At 50.8% G+C, this 25882-nt stretch overlaps 2 protein-coding genes across 2 annotated transcripts in view; one reads left to right on the top strand and one right to left on the bottom strand.

Moving 5' to 3' along the window:
* Nucleotides 1-25882, bottom strand: part of LOC116815086 (uncharacterized) — a 669588-nt gene that overhangs the window by 157589 nt on the left and 486117 nt on the right. The window lies entirely within an intron of this gene.
* On the top strand, nt 1626-25091 carry LOC116827470 (uncharacterized). Its single transcript, XM_075064635.1, is given in 8 exon segments — nt 1626-1714; nt 1811-1857; nt 2652-3010; nt 10971-11044; nt 13278-13563; nt 17056-17217; nt 23718-23927; nt 24835-25091. Coding segments are annotated over 6 exon segments (1278 nt in total). The 5' UTR covers nt 1626-1714; nt 1811-1857; nt 2652-2721.

A 25882-nucleotide genomic window follows, 5' to 3' on the forward strand; every position in this document is an offset into this window, starting at 1 on the left:
GTGCATTCTCCTTACTATTAATACTGTAATTTTCCAAGCCCTAAAATTATCTTTTGATGGATTTGTTTGTATTTTCAGCCAATCGATTGGTTTGTGGTGGTATGGGCTGGTGAAGCTACATTGTATTCCCAATTTTTTTGCAAATCTCCAGGTTACACTGAAAGAAAATATTTTATACAATAAAATTTCCTTTGGACAGATTTGGTGGGTAAAAACAGCAGAGAATCCTGTGGCACCTTATAGACTAACAGACGTTTTGGAGCGTGCTTCGGGGTGAATACCCCACTTCGTCAGACGCAGGTGTCTGACGAAGTGGGTATTCACCCACGAAAGCTCATGCTCCAAAATGTCTGTTAATCTATAAGGTGCCACAGGATTCTCTGCTGCTTTTACAGTTCCAGGACAACACGGCTACCCTCTGTACTTGACACCATGGTGGATAAAAAGAGGCAAGAGAACAAAAAGTTATAGCAACCATGATAGGGCCCCAGTAGTGCTATTGTCAAAGTTGAGTGGCAGTTAGAAACTTGTCAGCAAGCCCATAATGAAAACTCACGGGTCATGAATGCCCCATGTTCACTGTTGACTATCTGTGACCTGAAAGTGTGGTTGAAGACATAGTCAAAACAACCTTAGAAATAAGTATTTACCTCCTATTGAATTCTGACCATGATCTGTCAGTATATGCTGTGTGACATCCAAATCGCATCATAATTTTGTACATTTCATTTGCCACCACAGATGCTGACTTATTTAGAAGTGGGAATACTTCAACTCATCTTTTAAGATAGTCTGGAAGGAAGGCTAAAAGAAATTTCTGAAGAAATTTAGTAGATGGTCTCAGAGTCCAAAATTCATCTTTTTGCTTGTCAAGTGGAATCTAGATTTAATTCCTTTCTCACTTTCTGGCAATGCAGACATCCTGAAACCTATTAGATGGATAATAAGAGGACTAAAATTCTTGCATGAAATAATTACTTCAAGGGAAGGAATCGTACATTTTACAGCAAAGGTATAATTATTGTTCTTTGCAATGTAAATATAAATTTTGCATTTAATACGTAAATAACATTGCAGGATTTAGTTTATTCCAGTACAGACCCAACTGGCAAAGTTTTTGTCATCCAGGCCAGTAGTATCTTGTGCTCAGGGCCATTGTCGGTTTGACTGTTCCTTGATGTCACCCCATGGAGCTGTCATGATCCTGTTCAAGGAGTTGTAGGGCTTGTTTTATGGTGTGCATGACAACTATTCTTTCTTTGCAGAATGGAAAGTGCCCCCTCTGATCATCAGAGAAGATGGGGATGTGATGCTGACATCACCTGCTGCACTTAAGCCATGATCAGATATTTCAAAGTCATAGATTTGTTTAAGGCATATGCATATAAAAGATTATCTGAATGCAGAATGGGTAATCCTGCCTTTAGTAAGGTGGGGTGGGCGGGATCAATGATCTGACTATAAGTAGATGTTGAAAAAAAATAAACTAAAAATAATTGCTCAATGAACATAAATGGACTGTTTGTAGGATACCCTGGATAACATACTTAGGAAATACAATAAATTTTAGGCCTTTCTGGTAATATTTACATTTCATACACTTTTGTCAGGTAAACTGAGAAAAATACATTGCTACAGAGCCTACATATGTAGGCAAAGGAGATTTTCTTGGAAATGTGAAGAAAACTGTGATCCTAATCCTGGTCCCTGAGAAGTAAATTTAGCACTTCAAATAATCCCCTGTGTTGGAGGATCAGGACCATCATGTGCATGCTGAAGATTTCCCTTGTGTTATGTGTCTTTATTAAAGGAGCAAAAGAACCTTCCCAAAGAAAAGTTTGCAGCAAATCAACACAGGTTATTTTGCTTTATTCATTCCTTCAGGAGATGTGTTACGCCTCTTATTTTGTGCCTTTAAGAACGGAGCCCTGGGAAGCCCATGCTGAGAGGTACTGTCTGAGGGGAAACAAAAAAAAACAAACCCTCTGCCCCCTCCCATTTTTTGCTAACACTGGTGTCTCAGTCCACCAGGGTAACTTGCCCCTTTGCCCCTTTGCCTGTGCCAGGGTTTTGCCCTCTGTCACCCTCTGCAGCGCCTCACCCCTGGGTTTTACCAGGCTCTTTCCCCTCATCCTGATTTTGCCCCTCAGCCCCTATCCTAACCCAGGCTCCAAGCTTGACACTTCCCCCCAAATCCTAGTGAATCTCACCGCTCTGCTCAGATCCTGGCACCCCTCCCCTTGGCTCCCTTTGCCTCTTATTAACCCCTGTAAAACGCAGTCTGCAGCAGGCCGGCTCTGGCTTTTTTTTTTTTTTTTGCCACCCCAGCAAATGAACCCCGCCCCCTCGGCTAGTGAATTCCCACCCCCTGCTCAGACCCTGGCCACCCCCCTCCGATTGGCTCCCTTTGCCCTTTTTTAACCCTTGTAAAAAGCAGGCCGCAGAGAGTCTGATGCGGAGTGATGAGAGTGTGAACGGCAGTGGCGTTAGCAGATGTTACTGAGCCTGCTCAGCTCCTGTGCCTGCCTAGTGCACCCTAAGTAGCAAGTTCATGCATTTTCCAGGTGTTGCTGGGCATGCTCAGACCACTCCAGCAAACCAGGAGGGGAGCTGAGCAATGCGTAATTTCCTGCTGCTGGTTTCTGTCTCAGATGCAGCAGCCCTTCTCTGTCTCTGCAGTTCCTGTCTCTTTGAAGAACCATCGCAAGTGGCACTGGCAGCATGGAGCAGGCCGAGAGAGAACTGCTGGAGACCCTAGAAATGCTGGGAGAAGGGGAGCTGCAGAGATTCAAGGACAAATTGAGTGAAATCCAACCGAAGAAGAGATACCAACATCTCCCCTCTGAGAGCCTAAGAAATGCCAATCCCACAGCCCTCACGGACCTGCTCCTCCTCTTCTATGGGACGGACTATGGGGCGGAGGTGGCTGCGGAGGTGCTGAGAGCCATCGACCAGGGAGCCCTAGCAAAGAGAATTGAGAGACTCACTCATGCACTGAGACATGGTAAGGAATGAGCCAAGGAGACTGGCCCCCAGTCTGTCTCTTTCCCTGCAGCCTCCCTCTTACAGGTGGGATATGAGCTAGAGCTGTTTGCAGTGCTGTTGTCACCCTGTTGGTGCCAGGGCATTAGAGACACAAGGGTAGGTGTACCTATTGGGTTTCCAGGAAATGGGCAGGCGGAAGCCCACCCACTGCTAAAGGATCCCCCCCCAGCCTAAGGGGAGGACCCACAGGACCACAGAAGCCCACTGATTACGGGGGACAACTAATAAAAGAACAGGGACAGGAGTGTGGTCAGAGGGTCATAAGAAGGGAGCTGGATGGGGACACCGAGCAGAGAACCCCAGACAGCGCCCACTGTTCCTCGAAGGCGTCAAGGGAGCCAGTGGACGCCGCCCAGGGGAACTCCGCTCGGATACGTGAATGGACTACGGACCAACTGATAAACCTGGTGGGCCTCGGGACCAGAGTAGAGTAGATGCTGTTCCACCGGGGCTCCTCACCCTCCAGAGGTGGCAGGAGGTCCCGCCACTTTGTGTCGGGGCGGGACACAAGCGTGAGGAAGTGAAGAGTATGGAGCACAAGTGTGTAGAGATGCTTCCTTGGCGTGGTTTTGAAGTGGACCGGCTGCAGATCGTGCAGCTGACTTGCGGAGAAGGGGCAGGGGGGCTGGTTGGGTCCACGGGTCGAGGTAGGCCCGAGCAGCGGGTGGCAAAGTGGCCTTCACCTCCTGTAGTATGCGCCGGGGAGTACAAGGTCTGGAGAGCCCCATACGCTGAGCGAATGTCAGGGGATCCAGCCAGTCTCCCCGCTCGTAATCCAGAAGGTCTCCGACCCTGGTAGCTTCTGCCAAGGGTGGGTGTAGCAGGGTGACCACCCACTCCAGCCCGGAAGGTAATCAGCTGAGCAAGGTAAAACCCTGGCTGATTGGGGGAAGTGGCTGCAGCTGGGGCCATGCCCCAAACTGAGCAACAGGGCCTTATAAGAAGGCCAGGGAAGCCAGAATGATCAGTCTCTGCCTGTAGAGGGAAATGGGTCTGGCTGCAGGGAGTGAGACACAGGGTACCTGAGTGGAGCAGGGCTGGGGAAAGGCAGAGGAGCTGGGGAGCTCCAGCCTGGAAAGCCCCAGGCTGCGGCATAGCATTGGGCCAACAGGTCCTGGGGGTTGCAGAGGGCAGCCCAGGGGTAGGCCAAGGCAGCAGGTCCAAACCCAACCTTGCCAGTGGTGAGTGGCTGATATTTGGGTGTGGGGCTAGATGATGACTGGCTGATACTGAGGCAAGATGTGGATAAAGGTTGGGGGTTCCCCAGGAAAGGGGAAACCCTAAGACTAAGGGGTTACAGCCAGGGGGCAGCACCCCTGCTAAAGGGGCACCGAGTCCAGGGAGGGGCATGGAGGCCAGAGGACAGGTGGATCACCAGCCTGCAGAGGGTGCTCCGGAGCTGGAATGAGCTAATTCCCAGAAGTCACCGTAGGAGGCCACGTGGGGGTGAGTCTGCACCTCTACAGTGGGGGTGAGGTAATATCTTTTATTGGACCAACTTCTGTTGCTGAGAGAGACCAGCCTTTGAGCTGCATGGAGCTGTTCTTCAGTCCACAGCTCTGTGGAGCTTGAAAGCTTGGCTCACTTAGTTGGCAGCAGAATTTGTCCAATAAATGATATTAACTCACTCACCTTGTCTCTGTCATTAGCTAGAGCAATGGGGTGTGTGTGTGTGTGGGGGGGGAACGCCCTCTCAGCAAAAGAGGTTCTGGGGGAGGAAGGGCACAAAGAAACTGGGATTCTGTGGGTCCCACAGGACCTGCTGCTATACTAGCAGGAGCGGGATAAAACTGAGTGGGTATTGCAGGGTGGGACTAAAAGAATAGCCCTCCTGTGCTGCAAACAATATGAACTCCCCAACCAGCAGCTGCTGCCTGGGAACTGCCTTCAGCAGTGACACCGGAGTAAGGGATTTTTTCAGTTTACAAGTAAAGGGGGGAAGGGACAAATTCCGTGAATAGTAAATGGGGGGGGACGGCTTCCAAACCTTCCTGGTTTACCTATCACCCTCTCAAAAACTGGTGGGTGAAGTGCCAAATGCAGATTTCTCCTTTTTGTGAACATTTGCAATCTTAACAGGTTGAATTAAAGTATCAACAGATCCCTAGTAAAGTAAGTTTTGATTGTGGCTGGTGCAGTTCTGCCTGGGGAAAGATTTCAGAGTGGCAACCGTGTTAGTCTGTGTCAGCAAAAACAACAAGGAATCCTTGTGGCACCTTAGAGACTAACAAATTTATTTGGGCATAAGCTTTAGTGGGCTAGAACCCACTTCGTCAGATGCATGGAGTGGAAAATAGAGGAGCAGATATAAATACATAAAAAGATGGGAGTTGCCTTACCAAGTGTGAGGTCAGTCTAAGGAGACAATTCAATTAACAGTAGGATACTAAGAGAGGAAAATTAACTGTTTTGTAGTGGTAATGAGAGTGGGGAGAGTTAGAAGAGGAGGGAGTTTGGTCAGGGAACTCCAGGGGGGACAGTTAAGAGTAGACATTTTTGAGCTGATCAGGAATTTTGTTTGTTTTAAATATGGAAATGTCAATTTCACAAAACTGAAATTGTCAGGAGCTGATTGATTCTGATAAGACTTTCCTCAGGGCAGGTTTGTCAGGTCCAGCCTGGGATTTCTGCACAGAGAGAGACCCAACCCAGAATAGCCAGGTGGTCAAGGCACTCACCTGAGTCAGGAGGAGCAGGGACTTGAACATGAGCCTCCCCCTTCCCCGCTGAGTGGCCTGACCAGCTGGCTGTTGGCCACGCTGGGATGGGTTGCACTCTCTCTCTTCCATCCCCCCGGTTTGTGCTGAAACCCCTTGAAATGTCTCAGTTCATTCTGATGCAGAACAGGAAACTTTTGAAACCACAAAAACAGTTTCCAGCCCAGCACTAAGGAAGTGAGACTGAGGGAGGTGATAGCGGCTGGAGGGCAGAGGAAGCTCTGGTGTGTGTGTGAGTGGGGGAAGGGCAGGGAGGGCATAGAGGAGAGGGATAGAGAGGTGGGGGCATTTTGGCTGGAATTGGGGTCTTTATTGGGGAATGAGGCAAGTTAGAGCTCTAAATCACCCTTCTTTCAAGACTTCATTTTCCCAGTTCCCCTCAGATTCCCTCTCAGCCAGTGAGATCTGCCAATCCCACTGCTGCCCCGGCCTCTCTGTAGAGTCTTTCCCACAGATCTGCTCCTACTCTGCTCTCACAATTTCTCCCTTTTGGGTATGGCTGCACTTGCAGCTATACTGTGCTGCTGCGGGAGCGCTCCCGCGGCAGCACTTTGAAGAATGAGTGTGGTCGCGGTGCCAGCGCTGGGAAAGCTGCAGGTACTCCACCTCCCCGTGGGGATTAGCTTACAGCGCTGGGAGCCGCGATCTCAGCGCTGGGGCACTGTTTACACTGGTGCTTTGCAGTGCTATAACTTGCTGCGCTCAGGGGGTGTTTTTCACACCCCCTGACGAAGAAGGTTGCAGCGCTGTAAAGCGCCAGTGTAGTCAAGGCCTCAGTTGGAGGAGCCCCAGAACTCTCCTCCATGGCAGTGTGTGATTCTCAGCAGGCTGCTCTTCTGCCCTCTCTCTTTAACCTCTCAGGGGAAATTGCAATAGTTTTCTCTTTGCTTGGGGAAAAAGCTGCAGTGATTTACAGAAAGGGTGGAGTAGCATAGTCCTGTCCCTATCCATTTGTTTTCTGCACTCACAAAGGCACCTTTATTCAATCAATTTAGGCATGTGCTAAGTTACGCCCTTGCGTTGGCTTGACTAGAACTTTCAGCAAGCATTGGTCAGGATGGAGCTAGCTAACATGCTCTAACACACCTTTAATTCCTAGTCAAGACACGGGCTGGTGGGAGGGGAAGAAACGAACCTCCATCTCAGGGATCCACCTAACAAAGAAACCCCCCACCCATTCCCAGTTTGGCAATCTCCTGGAATCTCCTCGCGCAGAAACCAGCAAAAGGTACAGGAAAACAAAACACACATTCCAGAAGATAGCATTGCTTCATTGCACATTACTTCGCTGCACATTTCTGATCCCTAATTAGAGCGCTCATCTGGAACGCAGTGTGCAGTACTGCTCACCCCTTGTCAAGGGGAGGTTGCGACTTCAACGGGGCTTCAGAGGGAAAGAGGTGATAGATATGATCAAGATTCTCAGACTGGACAGGACTGTTCACCTTACAGAGTTGACTTGTTCACTCTCAAAACAAAGAGTGATAGAGAAAAATGATCAGGGTGTCTATTCCCTCCCTCTGTCACATCGGCTACTGCGGAGCTATCTACATCTTCCTCTGCAGCATCTGGTCTTTCCACTCCTAGAGACAGGCAACTGGACTTGTAGACCTAGCGTCTAAATCTTGTCTGGCCATTTCTGTGTTCTCAGAGCTTAGCCATCTGTGGTTGACATATGGCTATTGAGTGATTGCTGTGCTCATACCACAACAAGTATTTGTGTGCTCATTGCACGTTTTGCTGGAGACATTTTTCCCCTCACTGGTACCCACTGGGGTGGAACGAAGGCCTCTCTGTTCCCTCACCACAACTATGTGCAGGTATAAAGGGCAATATTGGTCGAGGTCTGAACGTCTCCTGGTTCAGACAGAATCATAGACGCTACCCCACTATGTTCGCCATTGAATTATGTCCATTCTACTCTGCATGGATGTCAATCACGTATGGGACCGTTGGGGTCTTACAGCGTCCATTACAATTGGGCTAGCTATCCCCTTCTCTCCTCCCCATCTATCTTACTCTCACCCCATCGCCTCTCAGGGGCCATTCTCACAGCATCTGCTGCGAAGGAAGTGACATTCTTTCTCCAGGCTACCATGTGCTGTGGGAAACTGTTACCTCTGCAACACAGGGGAAAAGGTGTCCATTCCACTACTTTCTGACCCAGAGAAAATGGAGGATAACTGTCCCATTCTTTCAACCTCAGGAACACAACAAAATTTGTCCAATCCAGAGGTTCATAGATGAATCACTCTAGGCATGATTTCTGGTGCTGGAACAGGGGACACTGGTTTTCAGGCCTCAACCTACAGAAACTAAACTGGAGGAGTGGTAGATTGCTGGAGAGCAGAGGTAGGATACAGAGGACCTAGACAATAATTAGGAGGATTGGGCCAAAAGAAATCTGAATGAGTCTTCAACAAGGAGAAGTGCAACGAGTCCTGCCACTTTACGGATGGAAGAATCCCATGCACTGCTACAGACTAGGGACCAAGTGGCTACGCAGCAGTGTGCAGGAAGGACCTAGGGTTACAGGGACAAAGAAGCTGGATATGCAGTCAACAGTTGCATCCTGTTGCCAAGAAGATAAGGGCATTTTGGCTGCATAAGTAGGTGCAATTGCCAGCAGATTGAGAGATGTGATCATACCCCTCTATTTGACATTAGTGTGAGGCCTCATCTGGAGTAGTGTGTCCAATTTTGGGCCCACACTACAAGAAGGCTGTCTGGAAAAATTGAAAAGAGTCCAGCAAGCGGCAAACAAAATTGATTAGGGGGCTGGAGGCACATCATTTATGAGGAGAGGCTGAGGGACTGGATCTGTTAGTTGCAGTAAGAGAAAGAATGGGCGGATTTGATAGCTGGCTTTCAACTCCTAAGGGGTTCCAAAAAGACGGAATCTAGGCTGTTCTCAGTGGTACCAGATGACAGACACGAGTAAGTGGGAGGTCGGTTGGATATTCAGGAAAACTTTTTTCACTAGGAGGTGGTCAAGCACTGGAATGGGTTACCTAGGGAGGTGTTGAACCCTTCCTTAGAGGTTTTTAAGGTCAGGCTTGACAAAGCCCTGGTTGGGATGATTTAGCTGGGGATTGGTCCTGCTTTGAGTAGGGGGTTGGACTAGATGACCTCCTGAGGTCCCTTCCAACCCTGATATTCTATGACATGTATTTTCACATTACCATACATCCCACTCATAGATGATTCCTCCGTTTCATGGTGGGCAATGACCACTATCAATACAGGGTGGTCCCTTTTGGTCTATCTACTTCACCCAGGGTCTTCTCCAAGACCCTCACAGTTGTCACAGCACATCTTGGGAAACAGGGAATAATGATTTTTCCATGTCTCAACGATTGTCTTCTGAAAAGACCTACACAGATCGCTGCCTGCATGGTTTTCCATAAAGACAAAGTTTACCTTCACCCTCACCCAAAATTCCTTACTAAGGTGGTTCCAATTTTCATCAAGCAATTTACTTACCTACTTTCTTTCCAAAGCTCATAAACATAAAAATGAGGAAAAGTTCCATATTTCAGTATTGGAAGAGCTTTTGCATTTTACCTTGAGCTAACCAAGGCACTAAGATCTACCTTGCAACTGTACAATGTGGTTGCAGATAGAATGAAGGGCAGTCCAGTGTCCTTGCAAAGAATCTCTTCTTCAATTTCCTCTTGCATTTGTTCATGCTATCACGTGGCTAATGTGACTCCTCTGAGTAAGGTATTTGCCCAGGCAACCTGGACTCATGCATCTTCTGCAGTCTGTCTTGCTCATGCTTGGACATCTGTAAGGTGGCAGCTTGGTCATTAGTCCATACATTCACTCTCATTATACCATCTCTCAGGAGTCCAGGGACAATGCCAGAACTAGTTGTGTGATTCTCCAATCCCTGTCCAAGCAGCCTCCAAGCCCACCTCCAGTTTGAACTGCTTGTCCATTCCACAACATGTGACTCACATGTGCAGGCACTCAAAGAAGAAGAAATGGTTACTAACCGACTCATATCTGTTCTTTGAGATGTGTTGCCCGTGGCCATTCCACAACCTGCCCTCCTTCCCCATTCTACACTCATCCCTCCGGGAAGAAGTAACTGAGGGAGTAGGGGGTGGCTCTTCCATTTGTACCCGCACATAGTGGTGTGAGGCTGCAGAAGGTGCTCGAGTTATCCTGACAGGTACCGCTGAGGGAAAGAATCTTTGACAGCTGAGTGCCCATAAACCTACAGTGTAATGGACGTGTGCAACACACCTCCAAGAACAACAGTTTTGAGAACGTTAGTAACCTTCCATCTTTCTGCCTCTCTTCCTTCATTCCCCTTATTCTGTCTTTCCCTGTGCTATGTTCTCTCCTCTTCTTCCCCATCTTTTCTGTCTTTTACGTGTTGGCAGAGCAAAGTCACTTAGTATCTTGGCATTATCAGATTCTGTCTCCCCCCTCCCCAGTAATAAATCCCTCATTCCCAGACCTTTGTTCTCCAAACTTGATCTTTCCCTCTCTCTGCCCCATCTATTCACCCTACCAAATACCTTCACACCACTTCCTCAATCCCCCCACATTCCTACCTCCCTCCTCAATCAAATGCCACACCCATCTCACCCCCAGCACAGACAGTGTTCCCAGCATGTCCCTCTATGTGGTCAGGAGCTGGGGGAGTGACGGTGACTCCTCAATGCATAAGCCATCCCCAAATCCTGCTCAGGTCTCTAGCTAAACAGCAGCAAAAGCAACCAAAAAATGGTGAGGGTGAGGATGATCCAGGAAACAGAGGCGGTCCCTCTGTGGGGCAAGGATCTTAGACCCCAGACTTGGGGTTCCCTGCGTCTTCCTAGCCAGCCCAAAACTGAAACCAAAACCCTTCCAGCAGCCTCTCTTCCCCCTCCTTCATTCCCCCTCTCCCTTTGTCCAGTTTCCTGGGCAAAGGTGTCGCCTCGTCCCACCCCCTTCCTGGCTCAGGTTACAGGTTCAGGTACCTTCCCTCAATTAAAGTCATCCCCTGTTCTCCCATCCCCGTGCAGACAGTCCCAGTAAACTAGATGACATTCCCAGGTCAATTCGCCCCACTCCCTACTGCGCGCAACCCCCTTAAGTGAGCATGTCTGCCTAATTCTGTGTGTGTTTTTGTGTATATGTGTCTCCTCTCTGCTTTGTGCCCACCCACCAGGAGGAGGTAGCACTGCAGCCTCTGGTCTTTCTCCTCCCCTGCAGGATCGGATCCTGACCACATCAAAACAGCCAGCACCAGCAGCTGGGGGAGGGAAACAGACAATGGTTTGGTCCAGGTGAGCATTAAATGGGGATTCACAACAGGAGGAGGACGCTTTAGAGGAAAAATTCTTTTAATTGTTTCCTCCTCTGCCACAGAGGAGGCAGAGTTGGGGGTGTCAAGGTCTCTTTCCCACTTTGAACTTTAGCGTTCAGAAAGTGGGGACCTGCCTGTACCCTTCTAAGCTTAATTCCTAGCTTAGATCTTATAGCGCTGCCACCAACCAGAGATTTCAGTGTCTGGTGCACTCCTTGTCCCCCCATAACCTTCCCTGGGGAGACCAAGACCCAAACCCCTTGGGTCTTACAACAAGGGGAAATAAACCATTCCCCTACCTTTCCCCTCCCAGACTTTCCCCTCCCTGGGTTACCCTGAGAGATTACTGTGATTCAAATTCCTTGAATCTTAAAACAGAGAGAAATTCACCTTCCCCCCATTCTCCTTTCCCTCCACCAACCCTGGTGAGTTCAGACCCAGTCCCCTGTGGTCTCACAAGGACAAAATCAATCAGGTTCTAAAAGCAAAAGCTTAATTAAAGAAAGAAAAAAAAAAATATCTCTTTAAATCAAGATGGAAAATGTTTACAGGGTCTCAGCTTATCTAGACAAAGGGACTCCGCTCCCCACTAGCCTGAAGTATTATAGTTAAGCAAACAGAGGTAAAATATCCCTCAGCAAAATACACATTTGCAAATCAATAAACAAATATGAAGACTAATTTCGCCTTCTATCTAATACTTACTAGTTGAACTATAGACGTTTCAGAAAAGATTTGGAGAAACCTAGGTTCCATGTCTGGCTTCTCTCTTATCCCTAAGATAGAAACAAAGAACAATCCAAAAGCACAATACAAAGACCTTCCCTCCACCAATTGATTTGTAAGATCTTGTTCCCTCCCGACGTTTCCTTTGGTCAGGTGTCATGCCAGGTTCACTAGCTTATTTAACCCCTTTTACAGTAAAAAGACATTAACCTTAACATCTGTTTATGGACAGGGGAGGCGTTGTAATAGTTGGGAGGACGTGAACTACCCATCTGATCTCTTCCTTGTGCCACGATAACACCACGTTCTTAAATTCAGGATTTTATTGTTTATGACTTCTCAGAGAAATTTATTGATTGCTGTAGTGTGCAGCTGCCATGCAGCATCACTTCGTGTAGTGGAGGTTCAAGGTAATGTGAAATATGCACACTTGAACGATGGGTCATCCTATGACATGATCAGAGCTGTAGATAATACCGCCAGGAGAAGGATGCGGAAGCTGTACGAGCTGGTGTTCCATTGCTGTGGAGGTATGTACTACGGCGAAGGACCGCTCTATTAACTGGCACTGCGGAACCAAAACAGAGACCTGGTTGAGACTGAAGGGTTAATAAATGACATCTAGGGAAATCCGCTTCCCATGCTTCCATCATGAACCCTGATCCATCCAAGGGGTGACACTAACACCTCTCTGGCTTGTTATTCCTACGCCCCAACTACTGCAGCATACGGAGCTGGGCCATGGGATTATTTACGTCACCCTCACGACTCCTATAATGTGCAGTGAGCCTGTGGACATTTGCCCCCTACGTCTGAGATTATCTTGGTTGCTTGTTGGTGTCATTCCGAACAGCCGGCTCTGGATTGCACAGCGCAGAGCTGGACTGCACATTTGCCCGTATTGACTGATGGTCTCAGTTCCTGCCGCTCGATCCTTTCCCATCCAGGAGCTACACACCCCACCCTGTATGGTTGGATTGGGTCCCTGGGGTTGCTTTGGTTGTTATGGGTTGGTATTGTAAAACTTCAGTCAAGATTCTAATCCTCCAGAATTAGGAGGGGGTGAAGTTTGCCCAGGCCAAAACACCCCAGATCCCATCTCTTTAACCAAAGGAAGACAGGGGTGTGAATTAATCAGGCAGTGGGGGGTGGAAACTGGAGTTAAAGTGGTGGGGTTGTATTTACTTCCTCTTCTCTACTGCGGAACCTCCTACCTTCTTTGTGTATAGTGACATTTGCCCCCATCTTCTTGCTCATGCCTCTTTTCAGGTCTTGGATTCCTTGTGGTGACGAAGCAAGTGAGGGGAGAGAAGGAACTCTTGGTCCCAGAGAGAGGGACAGGGCCCACCCAAGGATGGGGAATCACAAAATCGCTCTCCGTGTGACCCTGGGGGACAATGCACCCTGGGAGAGATTTTCAGGGGCAGGGAGGAGTTGGAGCCATGGCCCTGCATGCCCTCCACTACCCTGTGGAGCATTAAAATCAGCAATTGCCATTTATTTTAATGAAATGTCTCTCTGCAGGGGGACACTTTGTTGACCGGCACCAAGAGAAGCTGATCCAGCGAGTCTCAGAAGTGGACAGAGTCCTGAAGCTACTTCGGGGGCACACACTAACCCCTGAACAATACCAGAGCATCAGCACCGGGAGATCCAATGTGGAGAAAATGCAGAAGCTGTATGAGCTGGTGCCGAGCTGGCAGAGGGATCAAAAGGACTGGCTCTACCGGGTACTGTGGATAACAAACAGAGCCCTTGCTGATGAGTGCGCAGGTAGATAACTATAATCTCTTTCCTCAAGGCAGAGTTTTCAAACTGTGGGGCACATTTCCTGCCCCCCCTCGCCTTGGGAGGGTGTGAAGGAACATTTGGGGCATGAGGGGCAATTCCAGGTGGCTAATGCCAGTCCCACACTGACTCACCTCAGTGGGGACACCCAACCTGTGGGTTAGTTTCAAAATCCACCATGACTTCACCGATATCTGCCCCCCGGCAGCCTCCTTGTCCAGCGCTGGCCACCCTGGGAACCCAACACGGGAGGAGCAGGCATTGACCCTGCCATAGCAGCTGCAGTTAGCCTTCTGTACTGGGGAGGCCACCAGGGACTCTGCAAGTGGAGAGTAGCACCACAGGTCTAGTTACTGTCCTGCCACCAGTGCCCCTTGCCGACCCCAGCCCTTCACCACAGCTCCAGGGCACAGAGCCCTGTCCTCTGCTGGAAAGAGCCTGTGCAGGGCAAACAGATGGGGCTGTGCTCAAGGGCCAGGGACAGCAGCATACTCTGTTCCACAGGGCGCCAGTGCTCAGTGGTTGCAGCTGTCTGCTCCCCTCCTGACCCTGGCCTTTCAGCTCAGCCCTGCTTCTTTCCCATGAACACAGTCGTGGGTAGGGGACAGGCAGGGATCTGAATCCAGGCACCCAAGACCACCCTAACCTCTGCAGGGAGCAGAAGGCTTCCTCAAGTGCCACATGGTGAATACCCGCCCCTGGCAGGTACCACACACCCTTTGTGGGTACTGGCCACCCCGTCCCCTTAGAAGAAGGGGGGCATGCATGTGACTTGACTCTCCAGAAGGGGATTCATCATAAAAAAGTTTGGGAACCTCAGTGTTAGAGAGTTGCAGGCTAGTGTGCTGTAGGTTTACACCGGTTTACCACGCACTAACTGGCCATATGGACAAGCCCGTTAACATGTGTATTCGCCCATAGCAGCCAAAGGTCCTTCTTCCCTTACTGTACCAATGGGCCACTGTATTTGCTCTTTATTCCCAACTGCAGTTCCACGGCAGTCGATTCATGATTCCCTTTCACTTCCTGCCGCGGTTTGGGTTTTGGGCAGTGTCGCTGTGTGGCTGTTTGTCAGCTGCCTCGTCCCATCCCAGAAGTGGCTGCATTTCAGCACTAGGTTAAAAGCAATTCTGTGGCTGGGTGGGTGGCAGGGGACAACAGATACTGGGCCAGATGGGCCCATGAGTCTGATCTGGGGTGGCAGGCAGCAGGTGGGATCCCAGATTAGATGGGCCCATTGATCTGATCCAGTTCTTGTCCTAGTTCCCCAGGGCTGTATGTATGTTAACTGTGTCCATGGGTGAATCCATGACAGCGGGGGCAGGATGCATTTCACCCCCGCCCATGCAGAGCTCAGCAGCTGTCACTCTCACTGGGCTATGAGGGGATCCAGCCCATGTGGGGGAGGAGGGGGGGTGGTCTGGCCTGTAGGTGACTTGCCCTCTCTCACTTGTGCTCTCTTGGCTACATGAAGAACCAGACCCCTGTGTATTGCGCCTCCAAGGCTCACACTACGCTCCCGAGTGAGGGCAGCCAAAGCACCAGGCAGCTGGTAGGCTGGACACTACAGGAGAGATTGCAGTGCCCCATCATCTCCTCCCTGCATAGGCCCAACTTCCTGGGGCCATGCAGGGGCAGCAGCATCATTCCCCCCATGGCAGTGAGCTCCTGTCTCTTTAGCCAGGTCTTGAGGACTGGAAGGGACTTTGTCTGAGCTTAACCTATGGCTCTGATGAATTGCTGGGGGAGCCTGTGAGGGGCACTAGGACAGACCTTGCTCCCCCAAGGTCAGCCTCAGTCCTAGGGCATCCAGTCCCCCCAGCTATGTGGGCTCTGGGCATCCCCATCTAAGGCGCGAATTCCCCCTCCCTCCGAGGAAGTGGCTGGAGGGCCCCACTCTGTAGACAGGAATGTCCAACCCCCACGTGTCCCCAGCAATTTTCCCCATCCCTAGGCAGCTCTCCCCACTGCCCAGATGCCAACAGAATCTGCCTTCCAGACGTCAAACCCTGGATGGTTTTTCCTCTCCTGTGATTGGCTGCTTGCCTCTCCCCCACCTGCCAGTCACAATCCTCTGTGCAATCACTGCTGTCCTTGTTCTCTGGGATTGGCTGTTTGCTCCACCCCATCCCCCATCACAACCATATCCCCCTGCTGAGTTCACTCTCTCTGCCCCCCCCCTCCTTTTCCTTTGCTGTTACATCCCTCCTCCCTTCCTCACCTTTTCTCACTCCCTTGCTCCAGTGGACCCATTCGTTCCTGCCGTCCCCCCGCATTCATGCCCCTGCTTTGCCTCTTCCTTCCACTGCTCCAGCTCTTCCCCTGAGCCCTGCCCCTGCTTGCTCCTGTCTGCCCCCTTCCTCCCCTCTCCTGTTGCTCATACCTAAGGCAGGAAAAAACTGAGGTGTTGTGTGTGTGTGTGTGTGTGTGTGTGTGTTGTGCAGGGGAGTATAGTGTAGGAAGGGATGGATAGGGGGTGAGTGCTAGATAGCCACGTACCCTGATTCTGACCCCTTCAGAATTTGGGAGGCAGGATGGAGTTTGACCCAGGCCAAAACCTCAGATCAAATCTTCTTTACCAAAGAGGGCAGGGGTGTGAATTAAATCAGGCAGTGGTAGGTGGTGTCTAGAGTGCGTGGTGGGGTTGCATGTACCTCCCCCCTGCTCTCCACCCTTGAGCTCCTACCATCATTGCTGGATGAGCAGCATTTCTCCCCATCCCTGCTCATTTCTCTAACAAGGTCTGCATTCCTCCTGCTGAAGAAGCAGGTAAGGGGAGAGAAGGGACTCTTGGTCCCAGAGAGAGGAGCAAGGCCTGCCCAGCAGTGGGGAATCGCAGAAGTGTAGGGCTGGAAGGGACCTCATCATCATCTGTCATCTAGTGCAGTCCCTGTACTCAAGGCAGGACTAAGTCATAACTGGACTATCCCTGACAGGTGTTCGTCTAACCAAAATATGGGAGCTGGATTGAGGGGCTCCCATGCGCTAGGAGAGGAGGCCAGCAAGATCGCAGGGTGTGGGGTGGCTCCAGACAGGAGGAAGATCATCCCCCTGATTTGACCCCTTAGCACTAAGATCTCTTCTGTTCCAGTGAGTCACCCTTGTGTGCTCTCTCTTCCACTTGCTCTCTCTTGCAGGTGCCAGTACCCCAGCACAGGAGCTGTCCACCAGCACCAGCCCTGGAGCTACACGTGAGTTATAAATCAGCCAGCGGGATTAACCCTTAGTGAACCACACTGGGGCTGTGCAGGGGAGGAGGCTGCACCATGCACATGGACAGTGGGGTCAGCACATCCCCCTGCTTGTCGGGAAGGGAGGGTGAGTCGAGGCACAGTTTGTCCAGGAGCTCCCCCTGGGCAGGGCAGCTTTGCCCCACCCCAGCTCAGGGCTCTGGCTAAACAGCCCTAGGTAGAAGCTGAAGGAGCCTTGCAACCAAACCCAGTGTTTCAGTGGGTGTTTTTATGTCCCTCGGCTCAGGGGAACATTTTGTGGAGCGGCATCGGGAGCAGCTGATTCAACGCGTCTCTTCAGTTGACACAACCCTGGATGTGCTGAAGTGGGGCCATGACCCGTGGCTCGAGAAGCAGCCATACCCGGTGTGGCACGCATCATATGAAAGCCCCACTGAAGAGCTAGAGGGTAAAATCAAATAACGGAAAAATAACTTCCCACTGCACTCCAGGGGGCTGCACCCCAAACTCCTCCCACCAGGGTCACTAGCTAGGGGTTGCCAACTCCCCTGGACCAGACACCATTTTGTGGCAATGGTGTCCCCATTTTCAGCAATGGCGTCCGGTCCGGGAGCGTTGGCAACCCGATCACTATCTCTGCTCTAGGCTTTTACCCCACTTGCTGGGGCTGGACACTGTTTTTTAAGCAGCTGGGTGGTGCCAGGGCAGGAGCTGCAGCTTTAACTCTTCAATGATCAAACTAGTGACTCTGAAAATATCCCGAGACTCCATGAATTCCAGTCAGCCCTTCTGTGCTGCTGTTGTATTATGTGGAAGTGTCTGGATACTATGGCGATGGGGGGCAGGATGAAACTGAGACAGCATAGATCTGCAGAGCTGCCCTGTGTCAGGTTAAGTAGAAGGCGGTGCGGCAGAGAGAAAGCCGCTTCCCCAGACCTGGCGGGGGTGGGGGGTCCATAGGGGAAAGAGCCACTCTGCTGAGCCCCTGGCTGTTGGCACAGCTGATGGCACAGCAACAGGAGATCAGGTCTCAGCTCCACCCTCAGCTCTTCCTACTCTGGTTCTGACACCCCCGGGTCTGCTTCATCTGTGGACTGGGTCCCTGCAAAGATGGCAGAGGGAGCAGTGGGCTAGAAGGAAGGGATCTCAGGCATAGGCTCTGACTTGGTGGGTGTTTTTCATGCTCCATCCCAGAGGCAGCAGCATTTCAGTGCAGAGCAGGTGATCTCATCTGTACAGCTTGGAAAGTGCTTGGGGATTGCTCTGAGTGAAAGGCACCAGAGGGATGTTTTGTTCTGAAGAACTAGATTGTGTCCTGTCCCTGCTGGTTGTGTGTGTTTGGGGGGAGGGGGGAAATGGAGGGGGGGGGCGAACACACATAGGAGTCTTGTCCCTTGTGTGCCGTGTGCGAGGACTGGGGATGGGTACAGCCCCAGCACTCCAGGGAATAGAGGGGCAGCTCTCTGTGTGACCCTGGGGGACAATTCACCCTGTCAGGGTTTTTAAGGGGTGGGAGGAGGTGGAGCCAGGACCTGCGCACCACCCACTGGCCTGTGGAGCACTAAAATCAGGAATTGCAATTTATTTTTAAAAAGTCACTTTCCTCAGAGCAGAGATTTTCAAACTGTGGAGCAGCCTCCCCCCGCCACTCACCTCAGCGGCCACACAGTTTGTTGGTCAATGTCAACATCCACCGTGACTGTTCCCATTTCTGCATCTGGCAGCCTCTGCACCCAGCGCTGGCCACCCTGAAAACCCAAGGGAGGAGAGGCCAAGGGACAGGTATTGTCCTAGCACTAGCAGCTGCAACAGCCACCACCTCTACTGGGGAGGCCACCAGGGACTCTGCAAGTGGAAAGCTGCACACAGGGCTAGTGACTGTCCTGCCACCAGATCCCTTTGCCGACCCCGGCCCTTCCACAGCTCCAGGGCACAGAGCCCAGTCCTCTGCTGGAAAGAGCCTGCACAGGACAAGCGAATGGGGTTTCGCTTAAGAGCTGGGGTCAGCAGGGAACTGTTCAGCAGCTGTCTGCTCCCCTCCTGACCCAGTCCTTTCAGCTCAGCGGTTTGTTTCCCATGCGCACAGGGGCAGGTGGGGGGACAGTCAGGGAGCTGAGTGTAGACAGCTGAGACGACCCTACCACTGCAGGGTCCAGTTGCCTTTCTCTAGTGCAACACGGTAAGTACCTTCCCCCAGGAAGTACCAGGTACCTCTTGTGGGTACAGAGCACCCCTCTCCCCTGCTGCCTTAGAAAAAGGTGGTGGTGGAGTCGGGCGGGGGGCGCGAATTTGCAAGCAACATGAATCTCCAGAGGGGCTCAGCAAAAAAAAAAAACAATTTGGGAACCTCTGAGTTGGAGAGTTGCAGGCTTGTGTACTGTACATTTATACCCATTTGCCAGGCATCAACAGGCCATCTAGACAAGCCCTTTAACATGCGTATTGGCCCATTGCAGCCAAAGGTGCTTCTTCCCTCACCCTACAAATGGGGCCAGTGTATTTGCTCTTTATTCATGACAACCCCAGTTTGATAGAAGTAATGAGGGTTGTGCTCAGCCTCAAAAACCGGTTGATTCATGCTTGGCTTTCACTCCCTGCCATCAGTTCCCTTTTGTGCAGTGTCGCTGCATGGCTGATAGCCAGCTGCCATGTCCCATCCCAGACTTGGCTGCATTTCAGCACTGGGTCAAAAGTGTGGGGGGAGGCAGGGGGAGGGAATAGATACTGGGCTAGATGGGCCCATGAGTCTGATGTGGGGTGGCAGGCAGCAGGTGGGATCCCAGATTCGATGGGCCTATTGATCTCATCTAGTTCTCATTCTAGCTCTCCAGGGGGATGTATCTATTAACTGTGTCCATGACAGAGGGGGCAGGATCCCTTTTCCCCACTGCCTCATGCAGAGCTCAGCAGCTGTCACTCGCAATGGGCTATGAGGGGATCCAGCCCATGGGGGACTCTGGAGTGTGGGTGACACGCTGTCTCTTATTTTCTCTCTGGGCTCAAGGAAGAACCAGGGCCCCATGTTGCAGGCCTCCAAGGCTCACACTATGTTCCCAGGTGAGGGCAGCCAAGGCACTGGGCAAGCTGGTGGGCTGGACACCACACCAGAGATTTCAATGCCCCATCCCCTGCTCTCTCCATCTTTGCATAGGCCCAACTTACTGGGGCCATGCAGGGGCAGCAGCATTGTTGCCCCCATGGCAGTGAGCTCCTGTCTCTTTAGCCAGGTCCTGAGGACTGGATGGGACTTTGTCTGAGCTTAACCAATGGCTCTGATGAATTGCTGGGGAGAGCCAGCTGGGGGCGCTGGGACAGACTGTGGTTCCCTAAGGACAACCTCAGTCCTAGGGCATCTGGTTTCTCCAACTATGTCGGCTCTGGGGATCTCCATCTTGGACCCTGTTTTCCCCCTCCTGCCCTGGAAGTGGCTGGAGGGGGTGAGGCCCAGCTGGGCACCCCACTCCACAGACAGGAACAGATGCTCCATCTGCGTCTCCAGCCATTTCCTCCATCCCCAGGCCAGCTGTCCCCAATGCATGGAGGTCCGCAGAATCTGCTTACTACAATTCATACCCTGGATGTTCTTTCCTCTCCTCTGATTGGCTGTTTGCCTTTCCTTCCCAGCCAATCACTGTCCACCCCACCCCCTGCTGCCAATCTTATTCTCCCTGCCAATTGGCTGTTTGCCCCACCCCATACCCCGTCACAGTCTTGCCCCCACTGCTGAGTTCACTGTCTCTGTGCCCCCCCCCGCTCCTTTTCCTTTGCTGTTACATCCCTCCTCCCTTCCTCACCTTTTCTCACTCCCTCACTCTAATGGACCCATCCGTCCTGCCGTACCCCCCTCATCAGTCTCTGGTAATTGTAACTCCCAAGAGAGACCCACCCACCACACATTTTTCTTGGCTAACACTATGTCTACATGAACATAAGGTGACCAAATGTCCCGATTTTATAGGGACAGTCCTGATATTTGGAGCTTTGTCTTGTATAGGTGCCAATTACCTCCCCACCCCAGGCCCGATTTTTCACACTTGCTGTCTGGTCACCCTACATGAACACTTAGTTTGCAGCAAGCTGGGCTGTAAATCTATCCTGCACTACCCTGCAGTGCATGATGTGTCCATGTGGACCCTGCTGCCGTGCACTAAAAGTCCCCTAGTGTTCAGCAGCAGTATCCACAATGACACTCCGTGTGGGGTGGATTTAAACCCTGGCTTGCTGTGAACTAAATGTTTGCGTAGGCAAGTCTCAAACTAGAACTTGGTTAGCGTTTTTCAGATTTCAAAATTTGAATTTCAAAATTTACTCCCAATTTTAATGAGAGAAATTGTGGGAAATGTTTTTTTTTAAAGTATGGACTAGCAAAAAATATATCAAGAAAAAAACAAACCTCTTTTAAAAACTCCCTCATTTGTTTAACCAAGTTATTACTATTAGAATTGTGAAAGCACCTACAGGTGCCCAGTCGGAGATTGGTCACTATAAAGCTGGTGGAAATGGGTCAGATTCCAACAGTTTTGAATTTTATTCAGGAATCTGGAGGAAAATTGGAGCATTTTTACAATTTTATTCTCCTGTTTTTTTTGACTGGCTGAATTCAGTCTGGATGCTTCGTACTTGATGCCTTTGGAAAGATGTTGCTCGAAAGAGGTACAGGAAGTGCTTCTAAATAGAAAAGCCTTCCACTAGGAGAACTTACCTGGCAAAATGGAAAAATTTCTCCATCTGGTTCCTGAAACAACAAGGTGGCTGTTAGTTCCATCAGGGTTCATCTAGCAGCTATCTTGGCTTTCCACCCTGCTGTGGGTACAACCCTCCTACTTTTTCCATCCCAACGTCTATCAGGTTTTTAACACGTCTGGGCAGGTCATACCCACAGGTAAAGGACACAATTCTCCCGTGGGGCTTGAATGTATTACTAGCAAACCTGATGGATCCCCCTTTGAGCCGCTGGTGTCCTGTTTGCTGCTAAACCTGTGTATGAAAGTGGCCTGTTTGATAGTGATTATTTCAGCCAGGAGAGTTGGGGAATTATGGGATCTGATATCTGACCCTACCTACATGGTTTTCTATAAAGACAAAGTTTACCTTCAGCCTCACCCAAAATTCCTTACTAAGGTAGTTTCCAATTTTCATATTAATCAAGCAGTTTCCTTACCTGCTTTCTTTCTAAAGCCTCATAAACATAATGATGAGGAATATTTGGATATTGGAAGAGCTTTGGGGTTTTACCTTGATCTAACTAAGACATTTTGATCAAACTTGCAACCGCTCATTGCAGTTGAAGGCACAATGAAGGGCAGTCCAATGTCTTCCCAGTGAATCTGTTCCTTGATTTCAGCTAGCATTTTTTCATGCTACCACTTGGCTAATGTGACTCCCCTGAGTAGGGTGTTAGCTCAAGCAATCAGGTCTCATGCAGCTTCTGCAGCCTCTCACTCATGTGCCTATCTTGGACATCTGTAAGGTGGCAGCTTGGTTATAAGTCCATACGTTCATTTCTCACTATGACATCTCTCAGCAATCCAGGGACGATGCCAGATTTGGTCATGTGATTCTCCAGTACCTGTTCAAGTAGACTCCAAGCTCACATCCAGTTTGAACTGCTTGGGAGTCACCTACAGTGGAATGGACATGTACTGTCACTCGAGGAAGAAGAAATGGTTACTAACCGACTTGTACCTGTTGATCTTTGAGATGTGTTGCCCGTGGCCATTCCAGGACCTGCCCTCCTTCCCCTCGCTACAGGAATCTATCCAGAAAAAAGTAACTGAGAGAGGTTGGGGGCAAGTCCACCCTTTGTACCTGCACATAGTGGTGTGAGACTACAGAGGGTGCTCATGCAATCCTGATGGGTACCCCTGAGGGAAGAATTTCTGACAGCTGTGTACTGGTTGCACATAAACCTACAGTGGAAGAACTTGGGCAACATATGTCCAAGAACAACAGTTACAACAAGGTTAATAACCGTATCTTTCCTCTTTCTGCCTGTCTGCCTTCTTTCCCCTTATTCTATCTTTCCCTTTGCTGTGTTCTCTTGCTCCTTACTCACTTTTCTGTCCCTCTCAGATATTCACAGAACACAAGTCACCTAGTATCTTGGCACAATTTCAGATTCTCCCTCCACATCCCAGGTGATCACTGCCTCATTCCCAGCCCTTTGTTCCCATCCATCTCAAACTCTTTCTCTCTCTCTCCTAACCTAGGCCTCTCCCTCCTCTGTCTCCACTGCCCCCTCTATCCACACCCATCCACCCGACCATATACCTACGCACCACTTCCTCGATCCCCCCACATTCCTTCTGCCCTTACTCAACCAAATACCACACACACCTCACTCCCAGCATGTCCCTCTGTGCGCTTAGGAGCTGGGAAAGTGATGGTGACTCCTCGAGGCACAATCCATCTTGGAGCTCCTCCCTGGGCCAAGACAGTTTTACCCAAAGCCCTGCTCAAGGCTGTGGCCAAACAGAACTAAAAACAACCAAAAAAGGGTGAGGGTGGGGAAGGAGCAGGAACCAGAGGAGTCATATTTGGACTGAGAGATGGTTTGGGGCACACAGAGCAACAAGTAGCCACTGGAGACTTTCCTCATTCCTCAAAGTAGCCTTTAAATGTGTGCATGTCTGCCTGATTTGTGGGTGTGGGTGTGGGGGGGGGGGCACTGGGTCTCCTTCCTGCTTTTGTGCCCACCCACCAGGAGGAGGCAGCGCTACAGTTCCTGGGCTGCCGCCTCCCCTGCAGGATCTGTGCTGCCTGCCACATCCCAAGAGCCAGCACCAGCAGAGGAGACAGAGTTGTGGGGGTGGGGAAATAAGTGGGGAGGGGGAACAGGAGCACCCCCCCCATTTCCCTGTGCCAAGTAACACATGATCCCTAAAAACATTAGTTCAGGATTTATTTTCAATGACATTTCAGAGCAACATTTTCTCAAACGGCCTCGAGAAACATCAAAGTCAACTACTGGCGAACTCCTCCAGAATCGGGCATACATACTGAACGATGAGCAGTGCCAGACAATCAGAGCTGAGAAAACCAGCCAGGAGAAGATGCGGAAGCTGTACGAGTTGGTGCCAAGCTGGGATTAATTGCAGAAGTACCTGCTCTATCTGGCACTGACGGAAACAAACAGAGACCTGGTTGAAGAGCTGGAGGGTAAATAAATGACATCAGGGAAATCCGCTTCCCATGCTTCCCATCATGAACCCTGATCTCATCCCAAGGGGGACACTAGATCACCTCTCTGGCTGTTTATCCCTCGCCCAACACTGCAGCATCAGAGCTGGGCATGGATTATTACATCACCCTCACGACACTATAATGTGCAGTGAGCCTGTGGGAGCATTTGCCCCCACGTCTGAGATTATTTGGTGCTGTTGGGTCCATTCCAGACAGAGCCGGCTCTGGTTGCACAGCGCAGAGCTGGGCTGCACGTTGCCCTGTTGGCTGGGTCTCAGTTCTGCTCCCCTTCCCATCCATAGGAGCTACACACCCACTCCTGATTGGGGGATTGGGTCCCTGGGGGTTGCTTTGGTTTGTTATGTAGGTTGGGGTATTTATAACATTCAGTCAGATTCTAATCCCTCCAGAATATGGGAGGGGGTGAAGTTTGGCCCAGGCCAAAACCCCAGATCCAATCTCTTTAACCAAAGAGAACAGGGGTGTGAATTAAATCAGGTAGTGGGGGGTGGAAATGGAGTAAGTGGTGGGGTTGTATTTACCTTCCCCCTCCTCTCTACCTGGGACCTCCTACCTTCTTTGTTGGGGAAGTGACATTTGCCCCAATCCCTGCTCATGCCTCTTTCAGGGTCTGGATTCCTTGTGGTGACGAAGCAGGTGAGGGGAGAGAAGGAACTCTTGGTCCCAGAGAGAGGGGCAGGGCCCACCCAAGGGTGGGGAATCACAAAATCGCTCTCCGTGTGACCCTGGGGGACAATTTACCCTGGGAGAGGTTTTCAGGGGCAGGGAGGAGTTGGAGCCATGGCCCTGCATGCCCTCCACTACCCTGTGGAGCATTAAAATCAGCAATTGCCATTTATTTTAATGAAATGTCTCTCTGCAGGGGTACACTTTGTTGACCGGCACCGAGAGAAGCTGATCCAGCGAGTCTCAGAAGTGGACAGAGTCCTGAAGCTACTTCAGGGGCACACACTAACCCCTGAACAATACCAGAGCATCAGCACCGGGAGATCCAATGTGGAGAAAATGCAGAAGCTGTACGAGCTGGTGCCGAGCTGGCGGAGGGATCAAAAGGACTGGCTCTACCGGGTACTGTGGAGAACAAACAGAGCCCTTGCTGATGAGTGTGCAGGTAGATAACTATAATCTCTTTCCTCAAGGCAGAGTTTTCAAACTGTGGGGCACATTTCCTGCCCCCCCCTCGCCTTGGGAGGGTGTGAAGGAACATTTGGGGCATGAGGGGCAATGCCAGGTGGCTAATGCCAGTCCCACATTGACTCACCTCAGTGGGGACACCCAACCTGTGGGTTAGTTTCAAAATCCACCATAACTTCACCGATTTCTGCCCCCCGGCAGCCTCCCCGTCCAGCGCTGGCCATCCTGAGAACCCGACACAGGACGAGCAGGCATTGACCCTGCCATAGCAGCTGCAGTTACCCTTCTGTACTGGGGAGGCCACCAGGGACTCTGCAAGTGGAGAGTAGCACCACAGGTCTAGTTATTTTCCTGCCACCAGAGCCCCTTGCCGACCCCAGCCCTTCACCACAGCTCCAGGGCACAGAGTCCTGTCCTTTGCTGGAAAGAGCCTGTGCAGCGCAAACAGATGGGGCTGCGCTCAAGGGCCGGGGACAGCAGCGTACTCTGTTCCACAGGGCGCCAGTGCTCAGTGGTTGCAGCTGTCTGCTCCCCTCCTGACCCTGGCCTTTCAGCTCAGCCCTGCTTCTTTCCCATGAACACAGTCGTGGGTAGGGGACAGGCAGGGATCTGAGTCCAGGCACCCAAGACCACCCTAACCGCTGCAGGGAGCAGAAGGCTTCCTCAAGTGCCACATGGTGAATACCCGCCCCTGGCTGGTACCAGACACCCTTTGTGGGGTACCGGGCACCCCTGTCCCCTTAGAAAAAGGGGGGCATGCATGTGACTTGACTCTC

This window comes from Chelonoidis abingdonii, chromosome 4 (assembly GCF_003597395.2).
Source record: "Chelonoidis abingdonii isolate Lonesome George chromosome 4, CheloAbing_2.0, whole genome shotgun sequence".
Taxonomy (NCBI): Eukaryota; Metazoa; Chordata; order Testudines; family Testudinidae; genus Chelonoidis; species Chelonoidis abingdonii.